The sequence below is a fragment of the Fringilla coelebs genome (genome assembly GCF_963513975.1).
Source record: "Fringilla coelebs genome assembly, chromosome: 6".
NCBI classification, from domain to species: Eukaryota; Metazoa; Chordata; class Aves; order Passeriformes; family Fringillidae; genus Fringilla; species Fringilla coelebs.
This window is the reverse complement of record NC_140034.1, coordinates 51748545-51767458: the sequence shown is the minus strand read 5'-3', so window position 1 is coordinate 51767458 and position 18914 is coordinate 51748545. Positions and strand designations below refer to the sequence as shown.

The 18914-nt window shown below is 42.1% G+C and overlaps 1 protein-coding gene across 2 annotated transcripts in view; it reads left to right on the top strand.

Annotated features, from left to right (window-relative positions):
* The first annotated feature begins 301 nt into the window (after positions 1-301).
* DENND5A (DENN domain containing 5A) overlaps positions 302-18914 on the top strand; it is a 63949-nt gene continuing 45336 nt past the window's right edge. For both annotated transcript variants that reach the window (XM_084208785.1, XM_084208784.1), the window contains exon 1: positions 302-503. In XM_084208785.1, the coding sequence (XP_084064911.1) occupies positions 398-503 (106 nt within the window). In that variant the 5' untranslated portion in view covers positions 302-397. The remainder of the gene's footprint in view (positions 504-18914) is intronic.

The following is an 18914-nucleotide window of genomic DNA, read 5'->3' as shown; positions in this document are numbered from 1 at the left end:
GACCCTGCTTGAGCAGGCAGTTCGAACCAGACGACGGGCTGTGGTCCCTTCCAGCCTGCCCCATCCCCTGACCCTTGCCTGCGGAGAGAGCAGAGCCCTTGCGGCGGCTCCCCTGGAGCACGGCCGTGACAGCCCACCATTGCCGCCCCCTCAGGCAGCCCCGGCGCGAGCGGCAGCGCCAGCAGCAGCATGACGTCACCCCCATGCGCACGGCGCAGGCGCGGGGTTGCGGCGCGCGGCCGGGCAGCCCCCCCGAGAGCGGCGGGGGCCGTTCCCAGAATGCCGCGCGGCGCCGCCCGCCCCGCGCCGCCATGGAGGCGGCGGGCGCAGCCGGAGATCCCGGCCCCGCCGCCCGGCCCCGCTCCCGCTGAGCCCCGCGCGCCCCTCGCCCTGCAGCATGAGCGGCGGCGGCGGCGGCTCCTCGGCACCCGGCCGCTTCGCCGACTACTTCGTCATCTGCGGGCTGGACACCGAGACCGGGCTGGAGCCGGACGAGCTCTCCGGTGAGTGGCCGGCGGCGCTGGGCGCGGGGGCGGCGGGGTCCGGCCGCGCTGCCTGCCCGCACCGCTGCCTGCCCGCACCGCTGCTTCCCTGCTCCGCGGCCCCGGGCGCTGCCGTGGGAACCCGTGCCCCGCCGGGAGCCCCGGGCGCTGCGGCTCCCCGGGCATGGGGGAGTGCCCGGCCGGGCACGGAGCGGGGTCGGGACAAGTGGGCGAACTCCCCGAAGCCCGGCCCGGCAGCGCCGTGGGACGGGCTGGGCAGAGCGCGCCCTGTGCGCTGCCGTCGCTTTAGGTGGTCTGAGCCTCAGCGGCGATGTCCTGCGCTCCCTCCGGAGCCGGCTGCGTGTATCAACTCTAGCCAGGCGTTTCAGACGCACGGATACTCTGAAGGAGTCGGATTTGGGAGAGAAAACGAAAACCTTTTGCGTGTTCAGTGTTACCTTTTTTTCGTAGCCCGGTATAAGAATTCTCTTGTAGAAGTATCCGAAAAGAAATCGGATTAGGAAGTGATTACTCTGCTGTTAGGTGAGAGTGTTCACACCGCAGCTAAACCATATCGATCTAGACTACACCACTGTGTCAAAGCAGTGTTTTTAAGGTTAAAGATCACTTCTGTGTTTTAACAGCACCTCGCTTCAGCTTTAGTCTCATTGTACTGGCCTCAGTTAAATCGGAGTGTGGCTTAGCATCTCTGAATGTTCAGAAAGGTGAAGGAGTGTGGTGGTGATAACCTGACCTAACATCAGCACTGATTTCGTGTATCTGGGCTCTGAACTTGACCGGTAGTGCATTCTCTCACCCCCAGCCTCGGTTTTTTTTATTAGTTGGCTTTTATGAGGTGTCATGGGTTTTTTATATTGATGCATTTAAGCCATCCCTCACTAAATAGATGCTTGTTCCTGGTAGAGTGGAATTCGTGTTATTAGAACTGACTTATTGCATTGAGTGAGCTCGTCTAAACTTTGCTTATTATGGAAACTTTTTTTTTGTTTAATGACTTCAAACAAAATTTCTCACCTGTCCCTCATGCTGAGCAGTACTTACCCTAAGAGAATTCCTGTTTGTCTGATGTTAAAGTGAGTGTGGGCTGCAGTTTGAGGCTTAAGGAGTGAGTACAGCATAACAGTCTGCTCTGCAATGGCACTGCAAGTCACAGTATCAATTTGATTTAAGAAATCTAAGAGAACAAAATGCAATGCAATTTCATTGAGAGATATGTGGGGGTTTCTTTTAATTAAATGGAGAATTAAAAAAGTTTCTAGATCAAAAACAATTAGAAAGATGTTAATTTTGTGATTAATTTACTATAAATCTATTTGTGTAATGTGGTGCGAGGCACACTCAGTAATGCTCCCTGTTCTTGATAGGCACATGAATAATTCTCCGTGCATAATTCAATTTAAAACCAACAGTGCATTACTTTGGGCTAGCTATCTAATAGTAAACTGGAAGATATAAGTGCCTTTTTAAAAATAGTCTGTCAAAGTGTGCAGGTCTGAAAGCTGGAGCATGCTGTTCTTTCTGTATTTGCTTTCCTGGTCAAGGACTGCCTCTGTAGTATGTAGAACTGTAGTGTGTGATGTATCCTGGTCTCTGCTGTTCCACCATGGTGTTACCTGTGACAAGGTGTGGGGCTGGGGGGAGAAGAGATTTTTGTGTTTATTGGGAAGACAGATTTTTACGTGATTTGAGAAGATTTTTTAAAAGAAGGTGGGAGGAAATTTCTGATAATGTCACAGCATAAGGGCTAGGTGGAATTCGGGTGTGTTTTCTTGAGTTTGTTGTGTTATTAATAATGCATGATAGTGTGACTGATAATGCTTTCAAACTGTGTCTTGGGCTATAGCCTCCTTCAGTGTCCACTGATAAAAATGGAGAGGCCTCTGTTATTTCAGTGGCTTTTGGATAAGGCTTGCAAACTCTTTGTACTTCCTGCGAGCCTTTCTTGTTTGAATGAAAGGGTCATTGTGCGCTGTTTCCCCCCCCCCCCAACCTCTGATTTCTGCGCTGCAAAACAGCTTCTGAATCCTCGTCCTGTTGAGACAATTGGCTCCATAAGTGCCCATTGTTGGGCCGGGGCCGGGCGCTCCCGCAGCGCTCCCGCAGCCGCCGGGGCCGGGCACGGCGGGTCCCTGCGGGGCTCTCCTGCGCCAGGGCTCCGGAGCGGCCCCGCATGATGTCATCCGTCCGTCCGTCCATCCCTCCCTGCTCCCCTCCCCGCAGGCAGCGCTGCGCGGCCTGCGGGATGCCGCACACTTTGTTCTCGGCAGGCTCACGGAGGGAGCCGTTCAGGTGTTGGGCCTTAATATGGGTGCTACAGCGTTCGCTGCAGGCTTGGAAATGAGGCATAAGCTCAGGAATTGGTGCTTGCTCGAGTTACTTTGAAGAGACACCTCGATGGCGTTTTCCCTTTGTATGTTGGAAGCTTACTGAATAGCACAGCTGTAATGCTTTTTCCTGAAAAAGTTGGCTGGCTGGTGGAAGAGGCATGGAATATGTATATATGTTTATTTTCTTTTAATGCAATGAGAAATCATATATTTCGGACTTGTAGTTAGCAAGGGTTAAAGATTCTCTATTGCTAGGGCTTTTTTATCCCAAAATTCAATTCTGGGCATCCTTTCTTATTTTTATAATTGTGTTCCTACTGGGTGACCTCTTAAAGGACACGGAAAATATTTGCTAGGTGATAGTAAAACAAAACAAAACCCCCAACACTGGGTGAAGCTTAAGCTCCAGCGTCAGCTGCTAAGCTGGGTGAGAGAGGAACTGTGGTGCATTTCTGTGTTTCCAGATGGTGTTGATAAACCAGAAGCGATGACAGAAATTTTTCATTACACTGCTGAGGTCTGTCACAGGTGAATTTCCTTCACAGAGCAAACCACAGAAGGGTTAAGGTTGGAAGAGACCTTTGGCATTTGTCAGGTCTAGGGCCAGTTGCCCAGGACAGTGTCCAGGTGATTTTGGGTATCACCAGAAATGGAGACTCCACAATGTCCCACAACCTGTGCCAGGGCTCAGTTACCCTCACAGGGAAAAGCTGTGTCCTGATGGAACCTCTTGCATTTTGGTTTGTGCCCATTACCTCTGGCCCTGGCATGGGATGCAGGCTGTCTCCATCACCTTTGCACTTTCTGTTAGATATTTACATACATTGCGAAGATTGTGCCCTTCTGTTCTGCAGGCTAAACAGTCCCAGCTCTGTCAGCCTTTGCTCCTGTCCTTATTCATGTTTGTGGCCCCTTGCTGCCCTCTCTGCACCATGTCTATGTCTGCCCTGTGCTAAGGAGCGCTGAACTGGGCACAGCACTCCAGCTGTGGCCCCTCCAGGGCAGGATCACCTCCCTCAGCCTGCTGGCAATGTTTTTGACTAATGCACCCACTGGCCTTCGTTGGACAAGGGCACATTGCTGGCCCTTGGTCATCTGGAAATGATGAAATGCATCACCAAAAATCTACTGGATGTAATACAACATATTGTAATGCTGCAACATGATGATAGGATTTCTTCATTCAGATTGTATGACTGTGCCTTGGAAAGGTAATGAGAATGGAGTTGAGGCTCATCTTTCCGCTGAAGTCTTTTGTCTGTTGAGTTAATCAGATGTGATCTGAGTGGTGGTGGGAAACTTGCACTATATGGAACTGTTGGGATTTTAGTGGAAAAAAACATGGAACAAAAGGATTTTGTTTTCTTTTCCTTTTCTGTGATGAGTTGTTTTTAGCAATCACTTGTCAACAGAGTTTGTTTATTATGGAGTGGCAAAGCAAAACATTAACTTGCCATTGCCTTACATATATGTGAAATTGTGCTCTTGGGGTTGCTTTTACAAAATACAGAACTCAGATCTAAGTATCTGGAACCCATGTTCTAATTAAAATCATCTGTTGAACTTACCTTGGTAGTCTTGAATGTCATATCATAAAGATGATAATTATTTCAGAAATAGCAATGTTACGAAGGAGAAATAGTGTAAAGAAAAAAAAAGGCCTATGATCTGTGAAGAAAAGATTGATGATTTAATAATAGGATTGTTTTTTTTAAAAAAAAGAGTAAAACCAATGACTACTCTGCCACCTGTGTTTTCTTCCTGCCTTTCTTCCCAGTTTGAACTATTTTTTTTTTAAGATTTGGTCCAAAAATTACTTTATTAAGTAGGTGGACTTGTGTTCCTTCGCTCAAGTCCTTATCTTGGTGTTTTGAGTTTTCCCACCTGATCATGAGCTTCATCCTTTCAGGAGAATGAAAATAGTGTTAAGTGAAGCTCATTTGTCCTGGAAGTATCTTTCCTGTAAAGACCCTTCATGAGCCTTTTCAGAGTTCATATTTGGTCTGCTTTCACTCTCTTATATGATGATCTGATACAATTTTAATGGTTCTCCCTCTGCCATACCCTTTCTTTTGCATTTTCTTTTTAATGGTGTTGAGGCAAGATCACTGTGCACGTAGATTAAGTAGCATAACATGACTGGTTATGAGTGAGGCATCTGTGTGTTGCCACAGATTGCCACTTGATTACTCCCGGTTTGTGAAAAGAAGATGATACCTGGTGTATAGTATTCACCTAGCTCCACTCAAAATTATTCTGACAATCTCAGAGAAAGTATTTCTCCTCACCAGGAAAACAGAAGTGTTGTCTCACCTAATTTCTCTGTCTATAATTGAAGTGTCATTATTTTTCTATTTTGTTGGCCTCAAATTTAAAATGACAGCTTATCTTTGTGCATTGTTAGGGGTTGTTTTAATGGAATTCTGTATTGATGTAAACTTAAAAAAAAAAGAAAAGTGTGTGATGACATGAAGGCATTGGCCACGCATGTAAGCCAATAAATTGCTTAGTGGAATTAGTGTAGTAGTTCCATTCTGGTAGTTCATGAAGTAAGGCTGTTATCAGCACCTGTGTTCATTTCCAAGTTAAACACACTTAAATACTTCCAGGCTTTTATTTTGCTGCAAAGGTATTTTTAAGGGGTGGCTAAAGGGAAAGAGGAGGAAGAAGAAATGTAAACTTAGTTTAAATCAGCCAATATAATTTTCTGATTGACATTTGGCTGTTTTGTAGTTTGTTCTGTTAGGAATTTTAATCTCAGAATTAAGACATTTGGGGTTGGAGCCAGCTGTGGTTTTTGCAGTGGAGCCCTTCTGCAATATTGTTTATTCCTTGAGTAAATATCATGTGGGTAAATTCCTCTATCTTTGCTGTGGTGGTAGCACCAACACTTGATGCAGAAGTGAATTCCATTGGTGGGAAGTATTGCTTGATTTTACCAAAGGCTGAATTGTTCTGTGATTGTGAGGTTTTGTTTTTGGTTGATCCCCCCCCCGCCCTTTGTGCATGTGGATGGTGTATCCATGCAAGCTTCCCACAGTTCCCACCGGTGTCTCTTCCCTTGGGGATTCATTTTGAGGCTGAAGGGGAGGTTTGCAGTTCCTTTGCTTCTCTGGGATTGCTGACAAGGTGTTTACCCTATGGGAGGCTCCTGTAGTGGCCCCAAGGCTCACGGCACACCTGGTTTCACTCAGGTCACTGTGGACAGGCAGCAGATAGCAACAGCTTTTGGCTGGGCTTACATGGGCACATGTGAAATGTTTTAATTCAGATAATAGCTTATTCCACTCTTCCCTACCCCCTCTATCTTTTCCCAAGAAGCCGGAGCTGTTTGCCATGTTTGAGTGCCAAAAAGGTCTTTTGTCTCTTTGGGAACTGAGGCAGACGTGCTAGGGTAGCTGATATGTGGAATAAAGAATGGCAGAGCTGATGTAAGGGGGAAGCAGCTGTACTCTGCTGAACCGCATTTGAAGCCACAGTCTGTTGGTGATGTTTCTGTAATGCCAATCTTGTAGCTATCATATTTGTATTTTAGGTCAATTAAGCTGGGTCCTTTATGGAATAAGCCCCTCAAAACTCTTCAGTCTCCCACCCTTCTGTATTCACTTATAAATTTGGTTCACTTGGAAGGCTCTTTGGCAATGTGTGGGGGAGGAGAAAGGTTACAAATTCTTGATTTGAGAATAAATTTAAGGTGCTAAAACAGTATCTAAAGAACTAAAGTTTACAACTCTGTTTTTTAAGCCTTTTAAAAGTCTTAATTCCTATGGCTTTTAAAAAAGCCATAGGAATTTTAAAAAAGCCATAGGAATTTCAACTTACTAAGGCAGGGCATACAAAGATTTGGCTTTCTGTCCATTAGGGTTTTTTTTTTGCTAGTTTGTTTTTTTCTGTTGTATTTGGGGATTTTTTGCAGTTTATTTCGCAAGAGAGGGGCTGCACAAAGAGCTCTTGAGTCAATAGGATGGGAAACACTGCCATTTAGCAAATAATAACTTTTTTCCCAATTCTACAAATGATTGATTCTGAGGTTACAAAACGCCACAACTGTTTTTCATCTACCTTTTGACTTAGGGAAGTCCTACTTGAGTGTTCTTGGTAATAACTTCTCATAGTTATCTTTTGAATTCCCACTAACCTGCAGGGCTCATGTAGCAGAAATGATGCCCATGAAGTGACAGTGTCAGAAGCAATTACTTACTGATGCACACTGTGCAGTAATTACTCTCTCAATTTCTTGACAACCATTTCAGATTTGCGGTTTGCAGTCAAGTTTGCAGTGAACTGGAATGCTATCCCTTATGAGGCTTAAAACATTATTGCACAGAGAAATTATCAAGCATTCCAGCACAAACGGGTGAATGATGTAGAATTTACTTGGAGTGTTTCTGCTCAAGGCATGTTTCTTAGTTTTTCCAGGAAAATGCTACTCCACTTATGGTTTGATGGGCTGGAGCTCATTGTTTTCAAATTTTGCTGTAGAAGTGTAGAATATTGAGGGTTGTTTTTTTTTTTTTTAGTGTTTTTGGTTTTTATTTACTAGCTGTTTTATCAGCCACAGTCAGGTACAATGCGTACATCTGTACTGACTCATTTACATATGGATACTGAAGCATTTTGAGAAAGAAACTTGATCTCATTTTGTGGGTAAGTGATCTAGAGACAAATAACATGGCAGGCAAAAGGAACCTGTTCAGAGAAAGCAACATTTCAGTATCTGAAAAAATGTTGGTTTTACAGAAACAGATACTCTTTCACATAGCTTCAGGTGAGTTTCGAAAAGTTTCTTTTTTGCAGTACAAGCATAAACTTTTAGGAGCTTTTCTTGCCTGTTATTCCTCCTTAACTTGCTACTTTCAGCAAGCTCCCTTGCCAATTGTTGTTTCCTAATTTTGGCCTCCAAGCCCAGCAATGTCCTACTGAGCTGCCATTAGAGTTGCATTGGGGAAAAGATAAGTCCCTTAAGTCAACAAGGTCGGTGCCAGCATAAGGCTGTCATGTCCTTTTTCTCTTTTATGTGTGGGTTCTGGGAAATGTCAAGTAAGCTCCTTTTAAAATTGAAATGTGGAGTAACTCCTTCAAAAGTTTTGCTGAAGACTGGTAAAATTTCTGTTTACCAGTATCTTGGTCGTTTCTCAGAATTCTTTTGGCAGAGATTTTATGGCAGTGCAGACCAATCCAAGTGTAAGGTGTTGTGGTCCCTCTTTCCTGTCCTTACTGGGGTCTTTGTTTATGACCTGGTCCACAGTGGTGATACACAATTGTAAGTGGTTAACTTGGACCTGAGACTTCTGCTTTCAGGTCTTTGTTCTTTTTCTTTGAAACAGATTTGCATGTTGAAAACATGAGTTTGGTTTTTTTTTTTTTTTTTAACCAAACGTGAATTTTTTGAGTTGGACAAGAAAGGTGAGCTTGATAGGCTTATGTGTAACAGGAGAGAGCTTAGGAGGCATGGATGGAGAGAAGATAAGAAGAATCCAGCCAGAGCAGAGATAAGCTTTGGAGTTTGTCATATCCATTGACCAAACCATCAGCACATCTGATTAATTTTCTGTGATTAGAAGTCACTCCTATCAAGCAACCTGACTTTCTTACAGGACACATTTTGTTTTATTCAGAAGGGGAGCAGTCCTTATTAAGGCAGGTTACTTTCAAAGATTAGATGAAGTGAAGCACACTGGCCAGGAGTGCTATACTGAAATGACTGCATAGCTGATCTTTCTGTGTTTTTCTGACCTCTGTATGTTTTTGAAACCTGCTGAAAGACTTCATGTGTTCTTTAAAATATGTTTTTCCTTTTCAATGCAAAACCTCAGTGATATCCTGGAAATACTTGGTTGAAGGGCTGCAAAAGTGCTTCAGTAAGATTTGATCCTTATTTTTTTACACAGATGCATTTCCATCAGTCCTCAGAGCCAGAGGGCTGTGGGAGCACAAAAAGTAGGGACATTGAAGTGGATGGGATGTGTCGCTGTGAAAGGAGACCATGGTTGTTGGGAAGAGTTGTTTGGAATGATCTGTGCTCAGGCTTTCCTGAAGAGTCCCACTGGATCTGCCTGTCTTAGGGGGGCATGAGGAGAACAGCTGGTTTCTATATTAAATATGCTTAAAATATGCTTGTCTCCACTTCTGTTACATATTTTTAGTACATGTAAAAGAATTTGGTTCTATTCTGAAGGTAAGCCACCCTTTTCCTTTCTTAGTGTCTTCTGTTGCACATATTGCAGATCTATTGTGTAATGGAAATAGTGCGTCCCTCCTGACCCCTGTGGCTGTGAACACGCCTTTCATTGAAATTCTGAGGCCTGCCTCTGTTGTTTAGTTGGAAACAGACCTAAATATCCTTCTGTAAGTCTTTTTGCTTGGGCTAGAACAGAAAAGTGGTTTAGTAAAACAATTCTGGTTTTAAGACCATTCCTTTGAAAATTTCTGCTAGACAGTCTTGATTAAAATACATTTTATTTTATATTGTCCATCTGCCTTCCTGTATTACATGCAAAAGAGTACAAAAAGAAAAGCTATAGGAAAAAAAAATCTTTAGGATGTTTTTAAAGATGCAAGCTGAGGAGTATTTTAAAGCTGCTTTAGATTCTTGCTAGTTTCTTCTGCCACTACCCTGTCCTGCCACTTCCTTGTCCCACCTCTTCCGGCCTTCCTTGCAACGGGAGCAGAACAATAAAAACAAAAGCTTTTGGTTTCCTGACCTTACAATCACAGAATGCAGATGGCCTCAGCTGTTTTTCTGTGGTGTTTTAAATTCATTGTTGCAGCATTTGAAATGATTCCCGGGTGTGTGGCAACATGTTTTGTTATCAACTAGATGAATGCTGGGACTTAAATGATGAATGGGTATCTATTAACTCCTAGATTTTCATTCGCCATGAAGGGCTTGGAAGAATTTACCTATCAAAGGAATAAACGATTATTTGTATCAGGCAGAGTTTACACTGAATTTCCAGTTAGCAAAATGACCTCTTTTTTAATTTATTTCATTTCACAGTGAGTTTGTGTTATGATTTTTGAAACATTACTTTTCCTGACTTTTGGAAAGCAAAAGAAAATGGGAAAACAACGTGACCCTTAACAGTCAACAGATTAGGGTTAACTCTCATTTTTGTCTCTGACCTTTTTAAAGTCTGCAGTAGGAGGAATTTTATTGTCAGTTGAATGTTCAAAGGAGTATGTTCTCCTTGGATTGGGGTAAGGGATTATTACAAGCAATGGGTTCCCTAGATGCCAAACAGGAAAAAAATCAGAGCCTTTAATGACTGGTTATGTTCTTTGTCTTTTCCCTGCTCCCTCTAAAGCAAGTCCTTGAGCTTTCCCAGAGGAAGGGTGGCGCTCCATCCACATGCATTTCACTTGCCCTTGGGATCCATACCTGTGTGTTTGTAGCTCATATTTCTCACCTTCGTTTTAGAAAGGCAGGCAGTGAAGTTGCTTTGCCTTCAACGTTTTCTGAGGGGGAAAGTGGAACAGTAACTTTTATAATGAAGGTTTTAGAGGAAGTCCCAGCTGTGAAAATGAGCTGTGGTAGATATGTTACAAATCCAGTGGGATGGAGGCTGCTGCAGACAGTGGCTCAAACACCTGATTCCGGTTGCTTCAACAGCAGTGCTGCAGTGAAGTGAAAGTGACCCTGAAGGTTTTTCTCATGGATAATTTAACCTGCTTTCAAAAGTGTTCAAGTCCCAATTCCGGTACCACATTAAGTGGTCTAATTGAGCTTGTGCTTTGCCAGGTGGTCTTGCCAAGGGGGGCAGGGGGATAGGGAGTGTGGGACAGAGGGTTTATGTGTTTCAGGATAAAAGGGAAGGATTCTTCTTTGTGTATTTCTGAGCAAGAGGTTTGCTGGAGAAGGGAGTCCTCTCTAATGAGAAATACGTGCAGCTCTGTTTAAGGAGGAGGAACTGGAAGGAAGGAAGCAAGTCATAATCTGAAAGCATTTGTCTATTGATGGAGTGGCTCTTTGCTTACAGACTTGGCAGCTGCAGCTTTTCTTGAATCATGGTTTTTATTCCAAGAATTCTTGTATAATGACTTTCTTACCTTAGTCTGCCAGACTCTGAATGTTTATTTCTTGCATTTTAGAGAGGTGCTCTTTTTTCTCCAGTTACATATGGTTTAATATATATTTGTTAAGGAAGGAATCAGAGAATTTTTCTGTTTTAAAAGTAAACCTTGGCTAGTTCTTACTGTATTAATAGCTCTCTGTGTATGTATTGAAAGGATTTTTCTTTAGTATTATAATAGGGTGTCCTGAAAAATCAGAATGGTGGTGTTCTTCAGAAGGCTTGGCCTAGGTTTTTTCTTTTTTTTTTTCTTTTTTTTGTTTTGTTTTGTTTCTTGTATGTTTTTGAAAGGCTAGATTGAATCAACAGATTTCCATCTCATTTCACATCTATTATGGTATTATGGTTCAGGCCATATAATTTAATTGCTTGTTTGATTATCCCAGTTTTTCTCTTAAGACTTGAAAATAGAATATTTCACCATTTTTGTTGGAAAGTTAAAATAGGGCAAGTCTTATTTTTAACCAAACTTTTTTGCCTTTAATTTTAAGAGACTGATTATTGGCTTGACTGTCTTTGCACCCCTTCATGCATCTTAAGCACCTGTATTTGCTTTCACAGTGTACCCAGGCCAGGTGCTGGTCATGTGTCAGTCTGAGTAATCAAGAAGTCCTCAGATCTCTCAGTGTATGTACTATCTCTTTCCCCCAGTGCCTCCCTCTCCCCAGATTGCCTTTATTTACTCCATGCATTCATCTTTTTTAAATTGTGGGTTCCAGAAGTGTGTGCACTCTGTTTTGCCAGTCAACTATTTTTATTTAGACTTGGATCGTGAATTTTGGAGCTGAAGTAATTTTATGTTTGATAAACATAATTATTTACTGTAGTATCTGTAGCCTTATTTTGTGTACTGAGGATGTTTGCTGGCTGAATCCTATTGCTGTTTATGCTGGTTTTGGATTCACCTCATTCTAAGTGTTACTTTTGTCTTTGGAACTAAGGCAAATTGTATCTTTGCAAACCTTTTTTTTCTTTTCATTGGGTGATTTGACAGGTGTGGTTTTGCTCTTAAAAAGTTCTCACCCGAAACCCAAGAATGAGAAAGGACATTTTGAAAATAATCTGTGATGGCCTTTTCACTGAAGTATGGCTTTGTGCTTTATAGCATTTTTTAAATTTGAAGCAGGGTAAAATTAGGCTGTTCCATGAATGGTGTTTGTAGTTCAGGTGCTTTTCAAATCCCCTTGTTGTCTGACTTCTGCCTTGCAGCCCTCAGTTGTGAAAACCTCTGCTCTTTGTCTGTCATGGTCAGCTGGGTCTCCAGTCCCCCACCCTGCAGGAGCTGGGAGGTTTCCCTCCATTACCAGATTCTTTGAGCTGTGGTGCAGAAATTGCAGAGCTACAGGGTGTGTCTGTAGGGTCTTCTCTAAATCCATTTTCTCTGAATTCTCTGTGCTGACTAGTACAGGAAAGCTGCCCTAAGTGTATGGCTCCTAGTTTCTGTTGCTGGTACAAATTCTCATTGTTCTTATTCATTTGTTAATTACAGCAATATGACCGTTTCATGTTGAAGCTGTTTTATATTTAGTTCAAGACATTCATTTTAGTGACAGCAGAAATTGATAGAGTCTCTTTATGCTGAAAGATTCCAGTAAGTGTCTTTATGTGGGAAATATAAAGTTAATGTTTTAATTGCATACTATCTAAGAATTTTTTATTTGAAGATGTCATGTATACAATAAATGTACACTGAGACAGAATGAATTGAGTTAATAGCAGGCTGTATTACAGGAATTTAAAGAAAGAAGCTGCCTGGCTGGGTGGAAGCAGCAAACCACTTAATCAGAACCAGTCAAGCTTTCTGGATCTTTGTTCTGTAATTATTTTGAGCAGATGAGTGGACTCAGTGGCAGTATTAATGGTGCCTTAAAATCAGTCTTGCCACCACCATTTAGTTTGTTTTTGGGGCACTTTTTCTGGTAACTAGGGTAACCTCTTCTGACTTTCTCTCTGTTGTCATATAGGGAAAATTGAGCTGGTCTACATCTGAGATAGCTGCTCAAAGATGCTTTTCCTAGCTGAAATGCAGGGAGAAGTTCCTATACAGTTCTTAGTCTTGCATAAGTTTTAGAGTTGCAGCACTGCAGTCGCTTTGTAAATATTAAAGCCAAAAGGTAAATTGACAGCATGTTCAAAAGGCCATGACTCGGTTTAAAAAAGGCTTTATTGGCAAAGCATCCTTGGCTTTTTTGGAACAAGTTTTCCCTTTCTCATTAAGGACAACTTAAGCCACTGTTCTATTATGTAAATGAAAACTCTTCATGACAGTGCAGGATTTACAGAGAAGAACAATTTGAGATATTGAAGACAAAAAATGCAGGGTTAAAAACATTCTTACAAAGAAGCAAGCTAGTCAGCAGGGAAATTGGAATTGTTGGAGTCATGTACAGGTGTTCTTGGAAATTTGCATTAGAAATATCTAAGCAATGCTTGTGGAAACATGTTACATCTATGCAAGGTCCTAAATAGGTGGATCTGCAAGTTGTATAACCTAACCATTTTTCTTATTACTGTATTGGGAAGACCCTTTCTTCCCCCCCTTTTCTTTTCCTGAAGAGGAATACAGAAGGCAGTGAATCATATTTTTCTCTGGGTAAATCAGGAAAGAGCTAAAATTAGACCTTCTGAGTTCATTCTTTTTATTCCCGCTCAAAGCTGAGGAAAGCCTGGTAGATGGCATTTGCAGGTTTTGAATGGAATGTTTTAATTTTAGTTTATGGAACTTTTTTTTTCCTTGTTATAATCTTACAAAAAAGTCATATCCATTGATATGGATAGCTTCATGCAGATTGATGCATGAGACTTCCAAAGCAATGCTGTCCTGCCTAGGTTGGAAACTCCATGAGTTCGAAAGTCCTAATTCTCATCAGACCAAGACACAGACACTGCTGTCCACTGCTCACAGGTGGAGCAGCAAGAGAAGTAACACAGGTAGGAAGGGGGAGCAGCATGAAAATAAGAGCCAGGGAGGTTTCCAGCATACCCTACAAATCTCTGTGGTGATGTGGCTCATGTTCAGTGTTAGGTGACTCAGGAGGGGACCGATAAAATTAGGTGTACTTGTTAGTTCAGCGTAGGATACTTGCAGTGCATGCATTAGCTGCTCTAATGTGCTGGTAGTTACGAAGCCCAAATTACAGATATGTAGGCCAGCATAATTTCAGAGGGTGTAAATGAAGTTAGAACTGAAAGCCCATCATGGTTCCATACATTGCAAACAGTATTAGGTGGCTGTTAGAGCAGCGGTGTGAGCTGCCTCGCAGCTGTGAAAAGGGGCTGGTTTGAGCTGGGTCTTCCAAATTAATGTGATGTGTTTCAACTCTCTGGTCATCCTGAGCAGGTTTGTAGTTTGCTTTATGCACACAATTCAGTCCATCAGGTTCAGCTTACTGAAAAGATGTGAGAGGGAGGTGTTGGAGAATTACCTGCCTCTGATGTGGGATTTAATCCTATTGGTGTTGAGTGTCCCCCACTGTGGTCTGAGCCTGCTCTCAGCTGAGCTCTGCCTGCCCAGGAAGAGCCAGGCCAAACCTGCAGTCTTGGACATCCCTCAGCCAAGGAGACTTCCTCAGAGGTTGTGTCTAGCTGATGACTTCCCTTTTGATAAGCAAGCTGACTCTAATAACTTAAGTCTTTCATGCATGTCTTCTCAAATTACACGGTGGTGTGGTTTAAGCCAGCCCCACACAGCCTCTCCCTCCCCTCCTGTGGGATGGGTGAGGGAATCAGAAGCGTAAAAGTGGGAAAACTCTCAGGTCAGGATAAAAACAACTTAATAGGTAAAGCAAAGCAAAAGAGGAATTATTCAGCACTACCCCTGGGCAGGCAGGTGCTCAACCATCTCCAGGACGGCAGGGGATCTATCATGTTTAATGGGGAGGGTTGATAAAGCGTGAAAAATGGGAGAGGAAGCAAAGGGCATTACCAGAGCTGGGTGATGGTGGCTGGTGTTGAAAAATCTATTTATTACCTGGCATGGCAGGAGCCAGCAGGTAGCAAGCTGGGCCTCAGGAGGAGGGCTGGCTTCAGGAGCTAGCAGGTATTAGAACTCTAGCACATGTTTTCTTCAGCTCACCGGTTTCACAGCCTCTTTGTCTGTGGTTTACTTTCTACTTCCCTCCTGTTTTGGGGGATCACCATGAGCTAATTAAGCTGTTTGTGTGGCTGAAGTGGATTAGTGAAATGTTAATCTTTGTTAACCCTTTTTTTATTCTCTATTTGTTTATTTTTAATCCATGTTGTTTCACTGATCCTATTTTGAGTGGGATGACACAGGGAGTGACTTTTTTCCAATGACAAAGAAATTCTGAGATGCTCTGTTTCACTGTCATTCCCCTGCTGGGTGCAGTGCCAGGGCTGCACTAAACTGGTGCTTGTGGATTTGTACTGTGCCTGGTTAAATTATATTTCTCTATGCTTTCATGATATTGTTTACATTGCAAAATGCAATGGGATTCTTACTGTTTTGAAGGTTTTATGTTGGCCTGAAACTTCCTGAAGTATTGCTAGGTGTTTATGGATTTCATATGTTGTTTGATGTTTCTTGACAAATAATCTTATAGTTGTAGCTGTTTGATTATTGATTCTGTTTTAAGTCCAAGGTAGTTGCAACTTGGCAGTGTGTGGGACATTTTGCATCTTGATTTTTGTAGCGGTTTTCCTCTGATATAACAAACACCTGAGTGGTAAATGTGTATGTGGAGAACACCAATGGTGTTTGAAAGACCTCTTTAGTCTTCAGCAGGCAATACCATGTTCCTTTAAAAACCCCAAAGTTTTCCTTTTGCATGGAATGTGTTTAAAAGAAAGAAATTATTTATAGATAAATAATTTCTAAGGACCCCTTTACTGTAACTTGGATAAGGAAAGTCCTTTCTAGCCATTACTTCTGCTAAAGGAGAGAAACCATGTAAAAAGCATGATATGAGGATAGCAGTCCTTTGATAGTTGTGGAGTGTGGGGACTTGTTCTCTATCTCAGCTTATGGGATGCATTGTATTTTTGCCAGTTCATCTCCTCTTATTTGTAGAATACAACTGTCAATTTCTGCTGGTGGGTTAGTCTCTTGCATTTGCAAAAATTACTCATCACTCTTTTTATCAAAACCATTTCAATTATTCCTGAATAAATCGACTAACTGAAGGAAACCAAGATTAGCTCAGTTGGTTAGAGCACTGTGCTAATAACATGAAGGTTGTGGCTTGATCCCTGTATGGCCATTGACTTGTGTTGGACTCAATGGTCCCTGTGGGTCCCTTCCAACTCAGAAATCCTTTTAATTCTGTCACTCTGTAATTCACACAGAGATGGATCTCGAAACCTTGAGTTATTTTTGCTGCTGGAGATGTGCTGCAGTTGGTGCTTTGCTGTAGCAGGGTGTCTCTGTTTGAAGCTGATCATAAATTTAGAAATTTAGAGTTAATTACTTTTTGCCTCTGGATGTAAGTAAATATCGTTTGTGGATTTTCCCCCTCCCCACCGCTGATGGCTGTTTAGTGACAATCACTAGAGAGGAGAGAAGGGGACCCTGGGCAAAGGAAATAGTGGTGCTCAGGTTCCCTTTACTTGTAATGGCAAGCAAACAGAGTGTTCAGTGTCCTAGAGTTGCACAGATCACCTGGGCTGAACTTTCCAACGTTGCTGAGCTGTCCCTTGACGTTGCCTGCCTTGTTTGAGTCAGTATCTTTGGGAGCCAGCATGGTCCAGTATTTTGTGGTATTCCAAGCATGAAGGCTCTCCCAAAAGAGCTGGCTGGGAATGGGAGACTGCTGTGGAAGGGCAAAGGAGCATCCTGCAGAGCTGGCAGCAGCATTCCAGCAGGGCAGCCTGGAGAGGAGAGCAGAGCAGAGTGCTGCTGGGGCACTCTGGCAGCAGCAGTGTCTGTGCAACAGCTGAGTGCTGTGATGGATGGCAGCAAGGCCTGTCAGGGTTGCCTTATGTTTCTGTCTGAATCAGGACTCAGTGGTTTCCAGAAATCAGTTTTAGTCCTTTCATTAAATTACAGACAGACTCCAGCTCTAAAAAATTCAGGAGTGTGTTGGTGAGAATGTCTCTTGGGAGGAGATGGTGCAAGGCTTCTTTAAATAGGTAAACGTCCATTCAGTGTTTGTTAGGGTTTGGGATTTTTTTTAATCATAAGGAAGCAGCAGCATCATGTATTTTGTAGTGTTACTACTCTTAATGAAAAGGTCTTCAAGTCACAGATCTTTCTTTTTAATTTCAAAATGCATAGCCTTGCACATAGGTGAACTCAGTGATTGTGCTGTGTGGTTTCCAAGTTCAGGAGAAAATTTGGCCTTCATGTATTTTCTCTCCTCTACGTATGTGGAAGATAAAAAAAACCAGCCAAGGAACAAAACAGCTTAGTACATGTCTGAGGTTTTTCCTCAATTATCTAAAAGTTGACATTACATCATCTGCACAGATGTAAATATAGAAAACAGTAGGTGTGTTAAATCTCCTGACATACTTTTAAAAGCTTTTTACAGAGGACTGACTTCACTTGAATGGATGTTTGTGTCAGTAGAGATGTGGCATTAAGTCCATTTTTCTTTCTGGGAGATTGAAAGTTTCTTTAAATGCTTCTTTTCATCTTTTATGGTTGTGTTAGCTGTGGAAGTGCTGTTATCTTTTCTGTCTTTAGCTCTACTCTTTCATAAGATGGTTATATTGCAGTGAAGTTGTGTCCTGGCTATTCCTAACTATTCCTCTCTGTGTTTCAGATTTTCCCAAATATGCATTTTTTTTTCTTTCTGAACAATGATATTATTGAATGATATGGTTGAGCAGATGAATAAATAATGTAGCTGTGTGGTTTTGTGTGAAAATTAGCTGAGCTGTTGATTTTTCAGACAAATAATAAAAGCAATGCCTCCTTCAATTTCAGTGCTAAAAGCCAGAGAATTAGCAAAATAGATGTGAATGTTTTGGGTATTGCGAGACCTGTCCCAGGTCCTGATTCAAGTCCCCTGTCTGAGATAATATTTGTCTTAGTTAAAGAAAATCCACAGTTACCAGACTTCTCAGCTGTCAAAGGACTCGTTAAGCATTCACTGGAAATTCTGTTTGCTTTGGTGTGATGTGTTTGTTAGGCTCTGTATTGTGCAGAGACAGTGCTGCAACCATCTCGCTCTATGGCTACTTAGTGCAAGTAAGTGTTGTGCCAAATAAAGATTCTAACTTGGCTTTGAAATTGAACTTTAAATATTACTCTAGACATACAAAACAAACCCAACCAATTCTGAAATCAATTCCTATTGCCTTGTAATTGCTGCATGTAAGAAAACAAGAGAGGAGTTGGAGTGTGTTTTCTCTTTTGCAGGTGTTGCTGAAATAGTTCCTTTTATTTAAAGCATATGATTTCATGCAATTGTGCCTGATTGTTAGTGCAGCTGTCAACAGCTGCATGCTCATTTAGCTAATTACATTCTAGTAATAAAGCTAAGCTTATTTTAAGATACACAGTTGTACGTTTTTGTTTTTTTTTTTTTTTTAAAGCAACTGCTCACACTCAGAATATTTACTGCAGAAAGTTCTGTGCTATCACAATGAGCTGTCATTGCTCTAGAGGAAATTTAAGAGCTTCTACACAAGGCTTTCAGCCAATGTAGTGTATGGATAGCACCTGTGGAAAGTTGAACCATGCCACTTAAATTCATACACTTCTAGAGGCCTTGAAATGGTCTTGTCCTTGGGGTCAGTTTCATCATCTGCTCTTTGGGAATATTTTGTAGTTAAAATGTGAAACTTTAGTTTCACAAGCAGCTTGTTCCTACTGCGTCAGTGTTCTGGTTGTGTGTACAGGAACAGTGAGCTTCTCTTACATACTGATTGTCTAGAAATCCATAGGTAAATGAGAAATTTATCCAAGTTGTATATGTAGAAAAAGCATATTAGGGGAGTAGACTGTCCTGCATGCTAATTCTGGATATTTGTATGTTTTTTACTGGTATGTGTTAGCAATGTGATCATGGTCAACAGTATGAAATGTATAATGCAGTGTTGTTTTTATT